Below are 22,243 nucleotides of genomic sequence, written 5' to 3' on the forward strand. Positions count from 1 at the left end.
TCATGTGTGCATGTGCGTTTTTAACCTGTGGATTTTCCTATACTAATGCAATTCTATATGGAAAATCTGCACATAAAACTCAGTTTACCCGCAAGAAAAATTGACATATTGAGGATTTGAAACATGTACCACAGCTCAGTTTACACTGAGTTAAAAAGAAGCACAGTGGGCAGGAAATCTCTATAAATCCCCTCCAATTTGTTGGAAATGTAAGAAGCTGCGTTTTTGACGCAGAAAAAATGTGCAGCGTCAAAAACTCATCGTGGGCTCACTGCCTTACTCCCCTTCTTCTAAGAGCTATAACATTTTTATTTTTTGTAGATGTAGCTATATAATGGCTTGAGGTTTTTTTTTTGAGGGATGAATTGTAGTTTTGAATAACCCCATTAATTTTACCATGTAACATACTGAAAAACAGGAAAAAATCCAACAGTGGTAAGATGGTGGAAAAATCACATTTTTTATTTGTGTGGCTTCACATTGTTATTTATCTTTTAGAATCATGAGCATTGAGGTGGTCGTTACAGACAATAGACTCATCCCACCATTCCATACGACAAACACTGTTTGGTTGGATCTTCATTTGGAATCAGTTTGTATTCACAATCCTTGTTGTCAAACACGAATTTGCATCTCTCTTCATCATAATTTACTGGTCTGCCGTAACTATATGGAACAGAAGAGCAATAAAAATATATTATGTATTGCAACTGTGAAGACTAACTACTGTGCAATGCTAGTCACATGTATGCAGTATTATGTATAAGATGGGAAACAACACTTTAGCCCTTATTCACACTTCAGTATTTTTTGGTCAGTATTTCATTAGTAATTGTAAACTAAATGATATGTTTTCCAACCCTGTTTTGGCATAACAATACTGATGCAATAATACTGGCCAAATTCTTACATGTGAATTGGGTCTAATGTATTTTATATGTATAGATCCACAATTATGATAAAGGTGAGGTAAAATTAGGATTTATATTTCTGAGAAAAAAAATGGTAGTTCCAGCAACCGCAAAAATAGTTATATAATTAAAACATCACATTTATTGGAACCAATAAAACAAAGGAAAAATTTAAATCATTGGTAAGACCAAAAGGCATAACCAGATTCTCAAAATGACCCACCGGAGTGTTAAAAGCAATCTTCCATTCATCACCCTCCTTCATTCGCAACAAATTGTATGCCCCCCGGAGATCAATTTTAGAGAACCACTTGGCCCCCACTAACTGGTTAAACAAGTCAGGAATTAACGGCAGTGGGTAGGAATTGCGTACAGTAATTTTATTAATTTCACGAAAGTCCAGACATGGACGTAAACCGCCGTCTTTTTTTTTTTACAAAAAAAATCCAACAGCCACAGGTGACTTAGAAGGTCTAATGTGACCAGCAGCCAAGCTCGTCTATATGTATTCCTCCAAGGCTTTTCTTTCAGGGATAGTAAGATTAAATAAGCGACTCTTGGGAAGAGTAGCTCCAGGAACAAACTCAATGGTGCAATCATATTCCCAATGAGGAGGTAGAATTTGCGACTCCTCCTCTGAAAAAAACTTCCAAAAATCCTGAATAGGTACAGGTAATTCCCCTCTTTCCACAGCAGCAATGCGACCATTACAACATTTATCATAACACTTAGGACTCCAAGATTTAATCTCATTAGTAGACCAGTCCAGTAAAGGATTGTGCAGTTTTAACCAAGGCAAACCTAACACTACTGGAGAAGGTAAATTATTTAATATCACTAAATCCAAATTCTCTTGGTGAATACCATTAATAGTGAGAGGAAATTCAAAAACCTTGTGAGTAACACATTTCAAAGGAGTGTTATCAACAGCAACCACAGAAATAGGAGATGACAAAGGTTTAGGTTCCAATTTAAGTTTTTCCAAAAATCCCTTATGAATCACATTCAGTGTAGAACCACAATCCACAAATACCTGAAATTCAATCAACTCCTCCTGCAATGAGGTACTCCCTGAAAGAAATACTCCCTTAGTGTTTAAACAAGCAATACGGGCGTAACTGACCTTTTTTTCTTTGTTTAACAGAAGCTCACAGTTCTTAACAAAATGGTCAGATTTACCACAATAAAAACACAATCCCTTGGAAAACCTGCAGTCTTTTTCCGGAGAGCGGAGTGACATCGCCCCAATCTCCATCGGTTCTCCGTCGTCCGAGCAGACCCTCTGTTGACTAGGAGCTGCCATAGCAGGAGTTTTCTCTTCATTAACCCTGGCACGCAGTCTCCTGTCCACCCGTATAGCTAATTGCATGGCTTCTTGCAAGTTTCCAGGTGCAGGGAAAGCAATCAGCAGATCCTTAACCCTTTCACTTAGACCATCAAGAAACAAACATTTTAGTGCCGAATCATTCCATCTCACTTCAGAAGACCACCTTCTGAAGTGTGTACAATAATTTTCAACATCACCTGACCCCTGCTTTAAACGTCTCAGTTGTGTCTCAGCAGAAGAGACTCGATCAGGATCATCATACAACAACCCCATAGCAGAAAAAAAATCTTCCACTGATCTAAAACACGGATCATTAGGTTGGAGAGAAAAGGCCCATCCCTGTGGTTCCTTGCGCAAAAGTGACATGATAAACCCAATGCACTGTGATTCATTCCCAGAGGACCTGGGTCTCAAACGAAAGTATAATAAACAAGCATTTTTAAAGGAAAAAAAATCTTGTTGTTTACCATAAAAAAAATCAGGCAGTCCTACCTTCGGTTCAACAAAATGCGCTCCAGGACAGCTACTCACGTGTTGCTGGAGCTCGGCCACCTCTAGAGACAATCCCTGCAGGTGTTGAGCCAATTCCTGAACAGACACCATGTTGATCTCCGGATCTCGTTCCTTAGGATTTTTTTTTTTTTTTTTTATTTTGGGCTGGACTTACTGTTATGATCTGCTACAAGAACTAAGGAAAGATAGGAAAACTGTCCCTACAATAGGACTAAGCTGATTCCCTACGATGCAGCGGGCAACCTGTTCGTTGTGAACAGACCCGCCTTCGTCCTAAGCTAGTCTGAACGCAGACCTATAGATATAAGGGAGGGGTCCCTAAAAGTACTAAGGACTGGGACAAAATTGGACACCTCCTAGCAGAAGTTGTAGCGGAGCAAAAAGACAAACAGACAAAAATACTTAGAGGTCCAAGGATCAAGCAAACTATAGAGATAGGTATAAAGCACCTGGCTAGATTAAGAGTCAAAGTAACACTGAAGTCCAGCAAAGCCAGAAGGGCGGAGCTGGAATAAATAGGCAGCAGATCATGTGACCACAAAATAGAAAAAAACTAACAGGAGGGTTCTAACACTATGCACATGGATACTGCAAAGGAGCCCTGTTGTGAACTATACTTTGGGACTGAGATTGATTCTAATTCCTGCTTACACCTGGAAGGGCGGGAGAGCTTGGTGAGAAGGAGAAGCTGATCAAACCCTGTGGCTGGAGATCAGGGTCTAATTAAAGGTTTAGTTTGTTAACTGTTTGTATATGTATTAAGTCTGAGAGATTTCTCTTTGCTCTTGTAAGAAGAGAAACTGTATACTGTATAGGTAACGCGTTGGTTAAATATATATGAGTTGTCTCTAAGGGGAAAACAAGGATACCCAGATCTCATTGTATTATTGTGAGAGGGAGGTGTAAGGTTATATTCCTGGGAGGACCACGTGTCACGTCCGCGGTAACATCCTGGGTAGGCCCTCTACTGAATAAGGGTGGGAGCGGCATAGCCCAGGGGTAGTTTGGCTCATTCCCGCAAGATTGGCACTTGGGCTCTCTCGAGCTGCATAACTTGTATTTTGTGTTAGTGGCTGTTGTGGCCCATATTTTGTAGAATTGTTTAACCCTGTCAATTTTTGTGACCAGTATAAAGAAAGTTATTTGCCACTATACAAAGTCCGAGTCATTCATAGCAGCGCCGTATTCCTCATACACATTCGACCGGCGTTCCGGTTGTTACATAAGCTCATCTGAATCTGAGCTGTGTGCTGCCGTACCTAAACTTTTTCATAGGCTTATTTTCCTATTTGTAATTTTTAAAATGTAAAAAATGATTATATAGCTATGTATATATATGTGTGTGTATATATATATATATATATATATATATATATATATATATATATATATATATATATATATATATATACAAATATTTGGCCTAAAATATAGCCCTTTTACAGACCATTTCATCTTCAACTCGCTTAACTGTTCACAATAACAGTAATTTTGACCAGGGGTGCCTGAGCTTTTACATGCCACTGTACATGCATTTATTGCAAATGTAGGGCAGATTTTATCATACAGAGTTCTTAATGCTGATATACTATTAATTATGAATGATTAGTGAAGAGGTTATCTTACGCTGTGCAGCATTCGAGACTCCCATAAGAATTACATGAACAGTCTTGACAATCTTTAGTCCGCCATTCACTATTGAGTGGATGCATCCTTCTCCTAAAGTAACACCCTAGAAATAAAATTATTGAAAAAAATCAAACCAAAAGACTTGAACTGTATTTTTTACATATTTAAAGGTAATTTGATGGCAGGTTTTTGTTATCCAGCCATATATCACTTAGGGTACAGGGTCCAGCAGTTATGATAGGTGCACACTGTCCCTGGCACTCAGGAAGCCAGAAGGCTGTGGATCTGTGCGCTTCTCAATACAGACAAGAAAAACTAAGTGGTAGACCCAGGGTACATGATGGGTTAGGTCAGGGATGGGATATCTTTTTTCTGCCAAGGGTCATTTGGATATTTATACCATCATTCAGGGACCACACAAAATTATCATCTTGAAAATGATTCTGTTATATTTGGTCTAACAGTTAATTAACTCACCCCTAATGTAATGTGATTTCTGGAACCGCTTCTTTTTGGTAAGATGTGTGATGTTAGGTGGTATTGATCATGTTGCAGTGCTACTCACTGCACAGTCAACTCTTTAGGATAAGTTTTGCAAAGAACTTACAGCAGTAAGTTTTTCTGAACACAGATGTACATGTGGTAAAGTAGTAGCATGTGCATAACAGGACTAGTGTTGAGCGAGCACTAAAATGCTCGGGTGCTCGAAGCTCGGGCCGAGCTCACCGTGATACTCGGATGCTCAACCCGAGCAACGAGCCCAATATTAGTCTATGGGAGACCCGAGCATTTTTGCGGCGGCACCTCCAGCAATCTGTAGAAAGCCTAAAAAGTGCCTAAAACGATAGTGACAGTGCTCAAATGACATGGGGACAGCATGGGGATCGCCCCAGGAAGCATTTCTGACCCCCAGGTCACTGCTGTCAACAACGTGGTCAGAGGTATTAAGCCACTTTTACGGGCTCACAATAAAACGTTCAAAAACTAAACTGAAACGGTTTTCCTGTGAAATATGTTAAGGAACATCCTTTCCAGGGTAAAGACTTGTGTATAAGGTAAAATAAATAATCAAAAACAAAAATACTCCTCCACACCTTGGGCTATGTTCACAAGTAGCATTTTTTATGCATTTTTGCACTTTTGTATTGCTTTCAACCGTGACAAATGCATTCACCGGGAAATGTTATTTTAACATTTTACAACCTTATCTGGCCATGTGCTGTGTGACACATGCATACAGTGCTGAAAAGACATGGGAACAGCATGGGGAAGACCCCTGGAAGTATCTCTGGCACCCAGGTCACTGCCTAAAAGTGTGCCCATCAGAAGTGATCCTTGCCGCATCAGAAGATACAGACTTGCAGCTATCCCCGTGCAAGTCCTTGTCCCAGGGCAGTGTTCAATTGTACCTCCCCCATTCCTTGCAATGCAAGTGCAAGAATACAGCCTGACCCCCACCCACCCCCAGGCTGCAATACCATACTGCTTGCACTTGAAATTGGGCCTTTTAGGCATGTGGAGGCGGAATCTGGCCACCACGTCATGGCTACGTCGGCGGCCTGGTATCCATACTCAGTCCCCAGCGGCCCGGCGGCCGGGTGTCCACGCTTGGTCCCCAGCCACCAGAGGGTGGCTGGGTATCCATACTCGGTCCCCAGCCGTCCCATGGCCGGGTGCCCACACACGGTCCCCAGCCGCCTGGGGGCGGCCGGGTGACCATAAACGGTCCCCAGCCGCCCCTATTTGTCCTGGTGCGCCTTATACACAAGCGCGCATACCAAAACATTACCTGTGCCCTCCCCAGTGCATTTAGTGGGAAGGACAGCCTAACCACAAACACGTGGACAAGTGAATGTGGCCAGGGATGGTCCATCTCACTGACGCCTTCACACTGGGTTAATATTGTGGAAGCCAGGACACAGTTGGACACTGGGATCCAACATGTCCTCCAGACATAGAGGATTGCGGGTCCTGAGTCAATCAGGCTTCAACACAAAGTTCAGAAGGTAGACAGCAGCAGTGATCGGCCTCCTACACAACGAGTAAATTATTCATGATCATGAGGCCATCCATCTCCTTAGCTTTCTGTTCCTTGGAATGCAAGCTCATGTATGTAGTAGCCGCTAGGCCTGAGGTGGTCAGCGTTTTGGCGCATATCCTACCTCCTCCGAGGATTGCTGGATGTTTTCCTGCTACTATCCCAGTTCTATGACTCCCGTTAAAACAAAGCTTCAGGTGATGAATGATGGATGAGGTGGTGGCAAAGGAGAAGGAGCAGGAGTAGGTGGTGGCAAAGGAGAAAGAGCAGGAGGGGCCGAACCCGTACTAAACTGATAATAACCTCGGCACTCAATGGATATGAAAGAATAGGATTTTTTATTATTCATGCAGTCCAACCAGAAAAATAAACGTTTCGGTCACAATTGACCTTCATCAGTATTGCTGACTGCCAATGAAAATGTACGTGGCTGAACGGCCCGGACAGTAAGTCTCTAAGGCTGCCTGTATGGTGACTTGGATATGGCTTGGGCTACGCGGTATCCTCCGCTGGTAGAGAGCTGTTCAGCCACGTACATTTTCATTGGCAGTCTGCAATACTGATGAAGGTCAATTGTGACCGAAACATTTATTTTTCTGGTTGGACTGCATGAATAATAAAAAATCCTATTCTTTCATATCCATTGAGTGCCGAGGTTATTTACAGTAGCTTAATATGACGGATTAAATGCCCCTTGGAAGAGTGGTGGAGGTTACAGTAGAATAAAAAGACAATACCAATGCCCCATGGAGGAGAGGTGGAGGTCACAGTAGCTTAACAAGACGGTTTTAATGCCCCTTGGAAGAGTGGTGGAGGTTACAGTAGAATAAAAAGACAATACCAATGCCCCATGGAGGAGAGGTGGAGGTCACAGTAGCTTAACAAGACGGTTTTAATGCCCCTTGGAAGAGTGGTGGAGGTTACAGTGAAATAAAAAGACAATATCAATGCCCCGTGGAAGAGACGTGGAGGTCACAGTAGCTTAACAAGATGGTTTTAATGCCCCTTGGAAGAGTGGTGGAGGTCGCAGTGGAATAAAAAGACAATATCAATGCCCCTTGGAAGAGACGTGGAGGTCCCAGTGGAATAAAAAGACAATATAAATGACCCTTGGAAGAGACGTGGAGGTCACAGTAGCTTAACAAGATGATTTTAATGCCTCTTACAAGAGCCATGCAGTACAGCATATTAAAAACATTATTCCCATTATTGGGGAGTGGGTCTCCCATAGTCTTTGCCTATGCCTTCCAAGCAAAAGCTGCCAAAAATTAGGACGGAGGAACTTGCAATGCCCCTTACAAGAGCCATGCAGTACAGCATATTAAAAACATTATTCCCATTATTGGGAAGTGGGTCTTCCAATTGTCTTTGCCTATGCCTTCCAAGCAAAAGCTGCCAAAAATTAGGACGGAGGAACTTGCAATGCTGGCAACATGGACCACGGTCACCCTGGTGGTATAGTGGTGGTGGAGGCTGAGGATAAGGAGAAGAGCAAAATACAGCCGAAATGAGGAAGAGTATACTCATGTGTGGGTGTGAAGCGGTGCATGGGAATACACCTCCCGAAATAACACAGTGGATTTGACTTTATGTTACTCTGCTGTCATTTGGTGGTGATGAGAAGTCTGGCCCAATCCAGCCCTTGTTCATTTTGATAAGGGCCAGCTTGTCAGCACTGTCAGTTGACAGGCGACTGCGCTTATCAGTTATAATTCCCCCAGCGGCACTAAAAACACGCTCCGATAACACGCTAGCGGCAGGGCAGGCCAGGACCTCCAAGGCATACAGAGCGAGTGTCCAGCTTCGATACCCAATAATTAAAAGGCACAGAGGAATCACGGAGGACGCTGGTACAATAGGCAAGGTACTCCCTCACCATCTTTTGAAACTTTCCACTCCTTGTGAGAGTACCCTGCGCCTCAGGGCCTGTAAGCTGGGTGGGTCTCAGAAAACTGTCCCAGAACATTGACAGTGTTCCCCTGCCTCTGCTGGATTGGAGTTGCATCTCTTTCGCCTGTACGCCTTGGTTTGGCAACGAACTGTGACCTCTGCTGCTAGCGTGTTCAGATGGGAATTTTTTTTAACAGTTCTGCAGCAAGGACCTTCTGGTACTGCCCCATTTTTGTAGACCTCTCCACCTCAGGAATAAGAGAGTGAAAGTTCTCCTTGTAGAGGGGGTCTAAAAGTGTCACCAACCAGTAATGACTGTCACCCAACATTTTGACGACGCGAGGGTCACGGTTAAGGCAGCTTAACATAAAGTCAGCCATGCGTGCCAGACTGGTAACGGGCAAGACTTCCGTGTCCTCACCAAGATGATGACTGACCATGTTCTCCTTCTCCTCCTCCTCCTCCTCCCCCCTGTCCTCAGGCCTCCCACGCTGAACCGATGGTATGACAGTTGCACAGGTACTACCAACTACAGCGCATGATACCAGCTCCTATTCTTCCTCCTCCTCCTCTCCCTCATTGTCCCCCAATGCACGTTGGGATGAGATGAGGCTGGGCTGTGTGTAATTGCCCCCTACTGCTTCTTGATCCATCTCATCATACTCTGGCTGCAATGCCTCCTCTTTAATTCTCTGCAGAGAGTGTTGCAAAAGACAGACAAGTGGGATGCTGACGCGAATGATGGCGTCATCACTACTCACCATCTTGGTGGACTCCTCAAAGTTTGTCAGGATGGTACATATGTCAGACATCCAGGTTCACTCCTGAGGTCTTATGTGTGGAGTCTGACCTGAATATCGATGGCCTTGCTGCAGCCGGTACTCCACAACTGCTCTCTTCTGTTCACAAATCCTTTGCAACATGTGGAGCGTAGAGTTCCAACGTGTGGGGACATCACACACCAGTCGGTGTGCCGGAAGCTGCAAACGCAACACAGCAAGGGCGGCGGAAGCTGTAGCCGACTTCCGAAAATGAGATGACAGGCGGCGTACTTTGACGAGCAGATCTGGCAACTCGGGGTACGATTTAAGAAACCGCTGAACCACGAGGTTAAGCACATAAGCCAGGCATGGTACGTGTGTGATCTCGCCTCGCCTCGCCTCAGAGCCACCACCAGGTTGCGGCCATTGTCACACACGACCATGCCTGGATGTAGGTTCAGCGGTCTCAGCCGCAGATCTGCCTGCTCTTTCACAGCTGTCCACAACTCACAAGCAGTGTGAGGTTTATCACCTAAGCTTATGAGTTTCAGCACAGCCTGTTGCCGCTTGACTGAGGCAGTACTGCAGTGCTTCCAGCTTGTAACTGATGTGGTGATATCTGAGATGAAGGCTGAACATGAGGAGGGGAGGAGGATGATACGCAGGAGCTGTACACTGTGGGGGCAACTCTGACTGACATAGGGCCTGCAATCCTCAGTGTGGGGAGGATGTGTTCCGTCCCAAGGTTCGACTGGGTCCTGGCTTCCACTATGTTTACCCAGTATGCCATCAGGGAGATGTACCATCCCTGGCCACAAGCACTTGTCCACGTGTCCGTTGTCAGGTGGACTCTCCCAGTAACTGTGTTGTTGAGGGCTCGGCAGATGTTTTGGGACATGTGCTTGTGTAGTGCGGGGATGGCACACCAGGCAAAATAGTGTCGGCTGGGGACCGAATACCGAGGTACGGCCACCGCCATATGGTTTCGGAAGGATTCCATCTCCACCAGCCTAAAAGGCAGCATTTCCAACGCAAGCAGTCGTGAAATGTGCGAATTTAGGACTGTTGGCTGCAAATTTGCGCTTTCGTTCAAAGGTCTGGGATATGGACAATTGAACGCTGCGGTGGGACGTGGACGTTTATGCTGTTTCTTGAGAAACTGCCATAACACGTGAAGACTGAGAGGAGGGGGATCTTTGCATGCAGTATGGACAGAGGATTGCCTTGCACGCACAACAAGGGGTTCTCTTACATGCACAACAGTGGAAGAAGCAGTGGTGACACCCAATGACACTGGTCGTGGACCCTGGGGTTCGCCCCACAAAGTCGGGTGCTTTGCTGATATGTGCCTGATCATGCTGGTAGTGGTCAGGCTGGTAGTTTTGTCACCCCTGCTGATGCTGACCTGGCAGGTGGTACAAATGGCCTTTTTGGGGTTATCAGCAGAGTCTTTAAAAAAATTCCAGACTCTGGAAGACCTACCGGTTGTACTGGCAACGTCCCTCGTGTTGGTGTTACGGGGAACGGTTGCCCCCCTTCTGTCTGCAGCCACCACACTGCTTCTTCCTGCCTGTTGGGGTACTCTGCCTCCCTCCCCCTGTGTGCTGCTGGCCTCGCTCTGTGTTTCCTCCTGCCACGTTGGGTCAGTTACTAGATCATCCACCACCTCCTCCTCTTCAAATTCCGCACCACAGTCCTCCTCCTCACTTTGTGGCAATTGTGTCTCATCATCGTCCACCTCTTGTGACAAATTGCCAGCGTCGCCTTCCTGTGGCCGTGGCTGTTCAAAGATTTGGCCATCGCTACATGGCATCTCCTCTTCCACCACTTCAAGTGGAGCAGGCGAGGGGCCCAAATCTGGAAATGGACCAGTGAACAGCTCTTCAAAGTGTCCAACTGTGGGATCAGTTGCTGTCTGACGACACTCGGCATGGTGGGAGGAAGGAGCATCAGGGTGAGGAGGAGTATGCGGTCGAGACTCACGGCTACTAAAACTTGACCTTGTGGAAGACAGAGGTGGTGGTGCCCAGGTGACTGGAAGTATTATCTGCTATCCAATTAATAACCTGTTCACACTGATCAGTTCGCAATAGTCGTGTTGTTGTGTGCTTCCATAGTAATTCGGTCAAGAACTGGGAGCAAGAAAATGTGGCTGTTGGTTCTGGCACATTTTCACCTTGGCCAAGGCCCCGTCCTCTGCACGCACCATCACCAGAACGTCCAGTTTCACGTCCCTTGCCACGCGCCTTGCCCATTGTAAATGAAGTAAAATAGCTTACACTCGCACTATCAATGGCAAAAGGGTAATATAAAGGAGATTAGAACCGTGGAAGAGGAAAACCACAGTTCTAGTTCTCTGGCCTACACCAGAATCTTTTAAACAGATATATTTGTGTCTGAACAGTCAGCGAGACACTCAAACTGTTTTTTTTTATGTAAAAAAGGCAAAAAGGTGGAGTATTTAGATGAAAAAAAGAAGGATTTTTCCTGGCCCCTGAGACCTGGGCCTAAGTCTAGCAGCAGCACACAGGACTGTAATGCAGTGTTTGCTGGTATAACCACTGCGTCTCCTATACAGCCTGCCTGCCTGCCTGATATCTGAGATGGATATTAGTCCTCAGAAGGACTGTTTGTTTGATTTTGCAGGCTTTAGAGACCCTAAACTACCTATTTCACAGTATAAATCTCTCCCTAGCTCAGCAGCACTCTCCCTACACTGTCTGATCCGGAGCGACTGTGTCCAAGATGGCGGCGCCCGGTTTTAAATACTCGAGGTGACGCTGTGCGGCCAGCCAATCACTGTAATGCCCACAACCAACATGGCTGCGGCATTACAGTGACTGGCTGGCAATCCCTGCATGTTAATTGGCTCTGTAAAGAGCGCCAAACGTGCAGGGCGGAGACCAGTGCTTCAGCCCGAGTAACCCGAAAATGCTCGGTGTTCGCTGAACATCCCGAGTAGTGAGATGCTCAGGCGAGTACCGAGCAGTGTCGAGCATGCTCGCTCAACACTAAACAGGACACATTGGGCCTGGAGTATATATATCTCAGGAGAAAATGGGGCTTTGTAATATGCATCACTGGAGACACGGTGGCTGCTGTTGTTTTCTTCATCTGTGGAACGCGAACGCATTGCACGCTAACTCTACCAACAAAATACATCCAGACGCTAACACTGGCCAGTGTCATGATGTATTCTCTCAATGTATGTGCTGCAGCATACAGTAGTGCATGCTCACATTGCAAGTAAGAATTAAAGGGCCAGCAAAATGTGACTTTTGGACTGAGCACTGCAGTCCCCTACAATCCTCCTGGGGGCATGAGAGAAAGTCATCATTGTTTGCAAACCGCCCACGGGCCGGAGGTTCTCCATCCATGGGTTAGGTAGTAACTACCCCACAGAGATATAGTGGAGCAAAGACTGACAAATAACACATGGTCTCAAACTCTCGTAGAAGGTAACACCATTTTTGTTTTAGTGGTTTTTCATTATTTCTATTATGAATAGACCATGTACTTTTGTTATTTTCATTCTACCCTTGACAAAGCCACTTGCGTGGGGATACATGTGGGACATTCTTTTTCCCTATTTCCTAACCTTTATTGCTTTCTTACCTATTTTGGTAAACATTTTTTTTTGTCTTTTCTTATATTACACATTAGGCACACTTTACTTGGACAATACTTGGACGTGTTACTTGAACACTATAATATACTACTGGTTATTATTTATCAACTGCTTTGACATTCAGTAATGCTCTTCGTATTATTTATGCTTTATAACACACTATTGGCCATTGCCTATGACCTGTTTTCTCCACTATTTGCTAAGCATTCTTATATTTGACTTATGTTGTCACTAGATATGCTATATCACATATCTATGTGTGTGATTGCAAAGCTTTTTAATATTTCATGAAGATTTATTTTGGGTTCTTTGTTTGTAATTTCATATCCTGGTTCTGATCTGACTGCAGCTTGATATATATTATTCCTATAATTATTTATTGAATTTGACTATAGGTGAGCGGGAGATATGATTGTTGGCTTACCTTAACCACATTCTTATGTAATATTTTTTTAGGTGGTTTTAAATAGGTCTTTTGGGATTTATTCAATGTAAATACTTTTATGACCAAAAATGACAAAAGGATTCTAGGAGTGATACCTTTATTGGCTAACCAGAAAAATTATGTTTGCAAGCTTTCAAAGCACAGAGGATCCTTCTGGCAGCTTTACACAAAAATAAATTGGTAATAAAATTTACAATATTTTAGCCATCGTCTTGCTTTATGCAAGTCTTTGATCTCTTGTGCAGAATCTCATCTGGAAGATCTAAACTTTACCCTATTTTGCTGCATAGAATTCTAAAGTTCAAAATGAAAGTCCACAACAATTGTGGCACATAAGATTCCAGTGCTTCTAAAACTAAAGAGAAATTGTGCTTTCAAATAGAAAAATAATTTGTTTGCATTATTTATCAAAATATTTGTATTTCTATAGGATTTGTTTTATCTACAATACATTGAATTTATAGTACATCATGGATGCTTAAGTGCCATGATAATCATCACTGATGACTGCGAGACAATTTTTCTGGATGAAAATCATACAATTTTTTTTATATGGTCATGTGCGATTAGCATAAGGGCTCTTCACATGTCCTGATTTTTCCGGTAGTGGAAAAACAAGTACCGGAGATATCCATGTTTCATACACATGGCAACAGTGTGCCGCATCAGTATGACACGTACCATTCCCAGGTGTCAAGTGCTGAAGGCAGCTCACATCATTGTCGCCTGGTCTCCCTGAGATCTCCCTGAGATCAGTGCGACCAGGCAACAACGATAGGAGATGTAGTCATCACCCACAGTGTACATTGTGTGTAAAATAAAGAATTAAATGATAAAAACTGTGTGGGTTCCCACCGATTTTTCATAACTAGCAGAGGGAAAGCCGCCCGCTGGGGGCTGATATTACTAGCCAGGGAATTTGTCCATGTCATGTATCATCAGTGTGCACGTGTGCGAGTCGTTTTGCGGCCTGTGCTACTGATAAAAATGGACATGTTAGTGTGTTTTGCCCACAGACACAATGTCCATGGAAACACACTGACAAAAAGAATCCAAAATTTGCAAAAAAAAAAAAAATTGTGCCATTTTCCGGGATCTGGGATTAGACAGGTTCTCCATTTTTCAGGATCTGGGGCCTGATGAGGGCTTATTTTTTTGCGCGCCGAGCTGCCGTTTTTATTGATACCATTTTGGGATTGATACTATCTTTTGATCTCCTGTTATTGCATTTTATAGCAGTGTTGTGGCGACCAAAACAAAGTAATTCTGGCGTTTTGATTTTTTTCTCATTACACCGTTTACTGATCGGAAAAATTATTTTTTTTTAATATTTATAAATCGGGTGATTCTGAACACGGCGATACCAAATTATGCAATTATCTGATTGCCTGTGCAACACACAGCAGGGCTTCAGCCCTGCTGTGTGTCGCAAAAGTGCTCACTTGCTATGAGCGCCAATCGCTGTGCAGCGCTCATAGCATCCAGGCAATGACAACCATTGGGCTTGACAGAGATTGGCAGTGGCATTTAACTAATTAACAGCTGCGGATGGATTGCGATTCCAACCGTGGCTCTTAGTGGCACATGACAGCTGCACTGATCAGCTGTCATGTGCCCGGTAACATGCAGGCTCAGCACTGGAGCCCGCATGGAGTGCAGGGCTACGACCTTTGACGTAAACATAGGTCCAAGGTGCCAAAGGGGTTAATGGTGTTGTAGCCTCTGTGGCCTTTCAGAAAAGGTGTGTATATACTGACAGACCATGTGACACTTACACCGTGTTCCAAATTATTATGCAAAAAGTGTTTAGGAGTGATAAGGGAAGAATGTGTTTGTTTGTCAGTTAAACTCATTGATGGTGATGTGTGTTAGGGCTCTTTATATCACTGTAAGCAATTGCAGACACCTGTGCTAATTAGTTTGGCAGGTGTGTCCAATGAAAGGCAAGACTACTTAAGAAGGCTGTCCCACATTATTAAGCAGCCTACATTTTCTGCCAAAATGGGAAAGAAAAGATGTGTCGGATGCTGAGAAGCAACAAATTGTGGAGTGCTTAGGGCAAGGCATGACTACAATCAACATTGCCAAGACACTTCATCGTGATCATCGCACAATCAAGAAGTATGTAGCTGATTCACAGTACACATGTGTGCGTGCTGATAAGGGAAAATTGAGGACTCTTTCCTACAGGCAATTACGTCAGGTTAAAAGAGCAGCGGCAAAAAAGCCTTGTCATAGCAGCAGACAAGTTTTTGAAGCTGCTGGTGCCTCCAACGTCCCCCGAACAACAAGATGCAGGGTACTTCAGAGGTTTGCAGCTGTGCGTAAGCCATCCTGTCGACCTCCTCTATCCACTGCACACAAGCAGAAACGGCTCCAGTGGGCCAAACAATACATGAAGACTGACTTCAAAACTGTTTTGTTCACCGATGAGTGTCGTTCAACGCTCGATGGTCCAGATGGATGGAGTGGAGGATGGCTGGTTGATGGACACCCCATGCAAACATGGCTACGGCGCCAACAAGGAGGAGGTGGAGTAATGTTTTGGGCTGGAATCATGGGGAGAGAGATTGTCGGCCCCTTTAGGATCCTTGAAGGGGTAAAGATGCACTCCATAATGTATGTTGAGTTTCTCAAACAGCACTTCCTGCCATGGTTCAAGAAGAAGAACCGTGCATTCCGCAGCAAGATCATTTTCATGCATGATAATGCACCATCTCATGCTGCACATTACACATCAGCATCTCTGGCTGCTATGGACATAAAAGGGGACAAACTTATGGTGTGGCCCCCATGCTCCCCTGACCTCAACCCCATTGAGAACCTCTGGAGCATCATCAAAAGGAGTGTCTATGATGGCGGGAGGCAGTTCACATCTAAGCAACAGCTCTGGGAGGGTATTCTGTCCTCATGCAAAACAATTGAAGCAGAAACCATCCAAAACCTGACAAATTTAATGGACGAGAGAGTTCAGAAGCTCCTTTCGAACAAGCGGTCCTATGTGCAAATGTAACATCACCTAGAATAAAGTTTTGAGTTGAAAACTGTTTGATTTCAGTTTGTAATAACCTGCTAATGCTTAGAATTTCAAAAATGACCATTTTTTTTGTTCTTTATTAAAATGAAAAGGTTGAAAACTCTGCTGTGCATAATAATTTGGAACATGCATTTTGAGTGCAGTTTGAGTGTTTTATTTTTTTAAAAATATACTGTTATCATAGGCAGTTTGTACAAAAACCTTTCAATTGTACTCTAATAGTTATTTGACTGGAAAATTACAATGACTGCAATTCATATAGGTAATTTGGGAAAATCTGAGAAAATATTTTGGAACACAGTGTAGATTGCACACAGGAGGACTTCCTTTCACTAAGCATGTGATTTATGAAGGTAATTGCTTGCACCAGAAATTTCAAGGGGCTTCATCGGAAAAGGGGTGAATAGATATGCACATGCCAATTTTCAGTTATTTGATCCCAAAAATTAAATTTATCCCTATATTTTTCTCACTTTATCAACTTAGACTATTAATTGCTGATGCATTACACACAAAACAGATAACAAAAATATTTAAACCCTAGCTGTAATGTAGCAAAATAGGTAAAAAGCTGAAGGGATGAATACTTTCGCAATCCACTGTAACTAATAATAATATTCAACTGCTAATTTATGGTAATTACTCACACTTACCTTTAGGTTCTCTATCCGACTTTATTTTACTTTCACTTCTGAAACAAGAAGCATTGCATACAACCACAAGGATTCCAGTTCCAAAGGCAATTGCTAGAAAGAACTTCTGAAATGTGTAAAACGTATGAAATTGTTAATATTAGAGAATATTAATGAGATATGCAAATAAAACTTAAAGCTCAAAGAAGTTGTCCACAACTTTTTAAGATTCCCCCAATGTATTAACCCTGTGATTTATAAGACTATTTGTAATCACCTTGTAATTACCTTGCTGTGTCTTTACTGCCTGTGAGCAGCGCTATCCTTGGCCGCTCACAGGCATCATGTGAACCCCTGCTGATGTCACATCAGGGTTACCGCGCGCGTCACACCCAGCATCTACCGCGCGTTTTCACAATGAATGAGGAGCGGAAAAGCACAAGGTTGTATGCTGGGTGTGAGGCGCGGGGTAACCCCGCTCACAGACCAGCATCCACCGTGGAACGCAGCAGAGAGAGACCCCCGGCTGCATCCGGAACATGACGTGACATCAGCGGATGTCAGAGCCGGCTACAGCTGGGGGTCATGTGATGCCTGTGAGCGGCCAGTGATAACGCCGCTCACAGGCAACAAGGACACAGCAAGGTAATTACAAAAAGTCTTATAATCCCAGGGTTAATACATTTGGGGAATCTTAAAAGTACTGGACAACCCCTTTAATTGTACCTTCAAGTAACTTTTAAGAATAAGCTGTCATGTGTGTGTACATGAGGAAAAACACCATCTTTCGCTATTACACAACTTATATCATGCATCTTTACCAGTTCCACCCCACCCCCTACATGATCTATTTCTTGATTTGCAATTGGCTCTGAGCTGGTGGGAGAAGACAAGCTGTTTCCACAATTGCATTATTTTTCTCAAAGCAGAATAACATTAAATATAATTAGTGATGAGCGAACGTGCTCGCCACTACTCGGTACTCGCCCGAGCATCATGGTGCACGACAAGCTCGGCGCTCGGCGAATATTTCCGGGTTGCTCGGGCGGGAACTCGGGTCCCCTCTCTTTTTAGAGAGCCAGTGAACATGCAGGGATTGCCTGCCATGCACTGTAATGCCGTAGCCATGTTGGTTGTGGGCATTACAGTGATTGGCTGGCCACACAGCTTCATCAGGTGTATATCAGACAGGGCGCCACCATGCTCGTCACAGTCACTCCGGATCAGACAGTGTAGGGAGAGCTGCTGCTGTGTCAGGGAGAGATTTGCTTGTGTATTAGGTAGTGAGGGAGAAAAACCGTACATTACACATATCCATCTTAACAAACAGTCCTTTTGAGGACTAACTAATCCATCTGCAGAGATATCAGGCAGACAGTGTATATAGGCAGGCAGGCAGGGTATATAACAGACTGCAGTGCACATAGGACAAGAGGCTCCATTCCAGTTCTGCCTTCTGCTGCTGTTATATTTCTAGAAATAGGCCCAGGTCTCAGGGGCCAGGAATAATTTTTTTGCATCTTAATCCTCATAATTTGCTTAAAAAGCAATCCAGAGAACACAGTTTTTCTGCGCCATTTGCTTGTTGGCACTGCAGAATACAGCCAGGTCCTTTCCATATTACAGCACTAAAAATCCACCTATTTAAAACTGTGTTTTCTCCGTCACACTGATCACATATACAGTACAGACCAAAAGTTTGGACACACCTTCTCATTTAAAGATTTTTCTGTATTTATGAAAATTGTACATTCGCACTGAAGGCATCAAAACTATGAATTAACACATGTGGAATTATATACTTAACAAAAAAAGTGTGAAACAACTGAAAATGTGTCTTATATTCTAGGTTCTTCAAAGTAGCCACCTTTTGCTTTGATGACTGCTTTGCACACTCTTGGCATTCTCTTGATGAGCTTCAAGAGGTAGTCACCGGAAATGGTTTTCAGTTCACAGGTGTGCCCTGTCAGGTTTAATAGGTGGGATTTCTTGCCTTATAAATGGGTTGGGACCATCAGTTGTGTTGTACAGAAGTCAGGTGGATACACAGTGATAGTCCTACTGAATAGACTGTTAGAATTTGTATTATGGCAAGAAAAAAGCAGCTAAGTAAAGAAAAACGAGTGTCCATCATTACTTTAAGAAATAAAGGTCAGTCAGTCCGAAAAATTGGGAAAACTTTGAAAGTGTCCCTAAGTGCAGTTGCAAAAACCATCAAGCGCAACAAAGAAACTGGCTTACATGAGGACCGCCCCAGGAAAGAAAGACCAACAGTCACCTCTGCTTCTGAGGATAAGTTTATCCGAGTCACCGGCCTCAGAAATCGCAGGTTAACAGCAGCTCAGATTAGAGACAAGGTCAATGCCACACAGAGTTCTATCAGCAGACACATCTCTACAACAACTGTTAAGAGGAGACTTTGTGCAGCAGGCCTTCATGGTAAAATAGCTGCTAGGAAACCACTGCTAAGGACAGGCAACAAGCAGAAGAGACTAGTTTGGGCTAAAGAACACAAGGAATGGACATTAGACCAGTTGAAATCTGTGCTTTGGTCTGATGAGTCCAAATTTGAGATCTTTGGTTCCAACCACCTTGTCTTTGTGCGACGCAGAAAAGGTGAACGGATGGACTCTACATACCTAGTTCCCACCGTGAAGCATGGAGGAGCAGGTGTGATGGTGTGGGGGTACTTTGCTGGTGACACTGTTGGGGATTTATTCAAAATTGAAGGCATACTAAACCAGCATGGCTACCACAACATCTTTCAGTGGCATGCTATTCCATCCGGTTTGCGTTTAGTTGGACCATCATTTATTTTTCAACAGCACAATGACCCAAAACACACTTCCAGGCTGTGTAATGGCTATTTGACCAAGAAGGAGAGTGATAGGTGTAGCATCGGCGTCCCTGCCTCCTGCTAGGCAGGGACGCTGTTCCCCTCACCTCTCCGCTCCGTGCCCGGCGTCTTCCTCCCGCTCTGCTGGCAGCGCGCGCTCCTTCCCGGCCACGGTGCTTAGGGCGCGCGCGTACTAAGGAGTCCCCGGCCAATGGCCGGAGGACTTCACCATATATAAGGCACCTCCTCCAAAATGGAGGTACCCGAGCAATGTTGTTGCACTGTTCACTACTCTGCTTCAGCCCTCAGGTCCCGTTTCCAGTTACCTGCCAGTTACCTGCCAGTTTCCTGCCAGTTTGCTGTTTGATTTCTGCCTGTTATCCGCTTACTTGCTTGCTAGCCTGAGGTCCGACGGTCTGCCTTCCGACATCAGTCAGTCTGTCTATGGACCAGCTTGCCCGCTCACCTGGGAGCGCTCATCTACTACCTGCCTGTTAGCCTACCTGGAGGCTCCGCCATCACGTGCTGTGACCACCTGCCAGTCCAGAGACTCTTGCCCGCTCACCTGGGAGCGCTCATCTGCTACCTACCTGTTAGCCTACCTGGAGGCTCCGCCGTCACGTGCTGTGACCACCTGCTAGTCCAGAGACTCTCGCCTGCTCATCTGGAAGCACACATCTGCCATCTGCCTGCTAGCCTACCTGGAGGCTCAGCCGTCACAGGTCGTACCTACCCTTTACCCAGAGACTGTCCTGGTCACTTGCCGTGACCTCCTGCCCGTTCACCCAGAGACTGTCCCGGTCACTTGCTGTGACCTCCTGCCCGTTTAACCCAGAGACTGTCCCGGTCACTTGCCGTGACCCCCTGCCCGTCCACCCAGAGACTGCCCCGGTCACTTGCTGTGACCTCCTGCCCGCTTACCCAGAGACTGTCCCGGTCACCTCCTGTGACTACCTGCCTGTTTTCCCTGGTCGCCACCCGCTTCCTTACAAGGACCGCCCCCTTGTATAAGTTGCTCAGAGGTTCCGCCTCCCAGACCCGTTACAGTTTGCTCGGGCCATGGAACCCGGTGGCACCCAAGCTCCCTCGCTCTCGGACCTATGTCATGAACTGTCCCATCAGAGGTCCCAACAGTAGTCCATCCTGAGTCACCTGCGGAACGTCAACTCCCACCTGGACACACTGACTGCTCCACCAGCAACCACCGCTAGTGTCATGACTCACAACCCGGCAGCGCCGCTGCCTACCAACACCATGGTATCCTGTCCTGGACCCCGGCTTTCCGCACCTCCTCGCTTCGGAGGTGACTCCGTCCAAGCTCGGGGCTTCATAAACCAGTGCACCCTGCACTTTGAACTCTTGTCCCACCAGTTTATCTCCGACCGGTCCAAAGTGGCCTTTATCATGTCCCACCTCACGGGGGAGGCTCTGGCTTGGCTAAATCCTCTATGGGAGAGAGGAGACCCCCTGGTGGCCGACTTGTCGGCCTTTCTCACGGCTTTCCGGAAAGTCTTCGATGAACCCGGACGGAAGACCTCATCCGCTTCGTCTCTGCTACGCCTCCGTCAGGGAGGTCTTACCGTGGGCCAATATGCCATACGGTTTCGTACCCTTGCCTCGGAGCTGGCCTGGGATAACGACGCTCTGGTATCTGTCTTCTGGGAGGGTCTGTCCGGCCGTATTAAAGATGAACTCGCCGGTCGGGACGTTCCTACCACTCTCGACGACTTAATAACTCTTGCCACCCGGATTGACCTACGGTTCCAGGAGCGCGCCAAAGAGGTCACCAGTGAGAGGAGGTTTCCACGTCTAGCTCCTACCTTCCAGAGACCCGTCACTCCCTCCGTTACTCCCCAGGCACACTCTCCTGAGCCTATGCAGGTCGACCAGACCAAGATGGTCAAAACCCGTCAAGACTTACGCCGTGCCGAGGGGAGCTGCTTCTACTGTGGCAGTAAGGAGCACCGGATCCGTACCTGCCCGGAGAGGTCGGGAAACGCCTGTGTCTAGGATCGCTCAGAGAGGTCGTCCTAGACAAGAATAAACCCTCTCCATCTCTGCTGCTGTCAGTCTCAATCATCTGCGGGGAGAACCGTTGTTTCGAACTAGCCCAACTTGACTCTGGAGCAGCCGGGAATCTTATTTCACTGTCCCTGGTAGAAAAATACCGCATTCCCACCAAACCTCTGGCTGTACCCTTATCTGTCGCTGCCGTGGATGGGGGCCTCTTACCACGTCCCATCCAACTCATCACCGAATCCATTACTCTGCAGGTGGGAATGCTGCATTCTGAGAGTATCTCCTTTCATGTTCTGCCTGGACTCTCTCACGCCCTCTTATTAGGCCTACCTTGGCTCCAGAGACATGCACCCGTGCTTGACTGGCAGACCGGAGAAGTCCTTCGCTGGGGACAGGACTGCCATAAGACTTGTTTGGTTCCCGTTCATCCCGTCCGTCCTTCTCCTACCCCAACTAATCTACCTGGACTTCCGATTCCTTATTGGTCATATGCTGATGTCTTTAATAAAAAGGAGGCAGAGACATTACCCCCTCATAGACCATACGATTGTCCTATCGACCTGTTACCAGGTACTAC

General features: G+C 45.4%; 1 protein-coding gene across 1 annotated transcript in view; it reads right to left on the reverse strand.

Moving 5' to 3' along the window:
* Nucleotides 1–436: 436 nt before the first annotated feature.
* LOC141273610 (beta-microseminoprotein-like) overlaps nucleotides 437–22,243 on the reverse strand; it is a 52,398-nt gene continuing 30,591 nt past the window's right edge. The window contains exons 2-4 of the mRNA XM_073685676.1: nucleotides 16,833–16,938; nucleotides 4,378–4,483; nucleotides 437–666 (exon numbers count right to left, since the gene is read on the reverse strand). Of these exons, the coding sequence (XP_073541777.1) occupies nucleotides 537–666; nucleotides 4,378–4,483; nucleotides 16,833–16,938 (342 nt within the window). The 3' untranslated portion in view covers nucleotides 437–536. The remainder of the gene's footprint in view (nucleotides 667–4,377; nucleotides 4,484–16,832; nucleotides 16,939–22,243) is intronic.

This window comes from Phyllobates terribilis, unplaced genomic scaffold (genome assembly GCF_046119375.1).
Source record: "Phyllobates terribilis strain yellow unplaced genomic scaffold, ASM4611937v1 Scaffold_5__5_contigs__length_657084704, whole genome shotgun sequence".
Lineage (NCBI taxonomy): Eukaryota > Metazoa > Chordata > Amphibia > Anura > Dendrobatidae > Phyllobates > Phyllobates terribilis.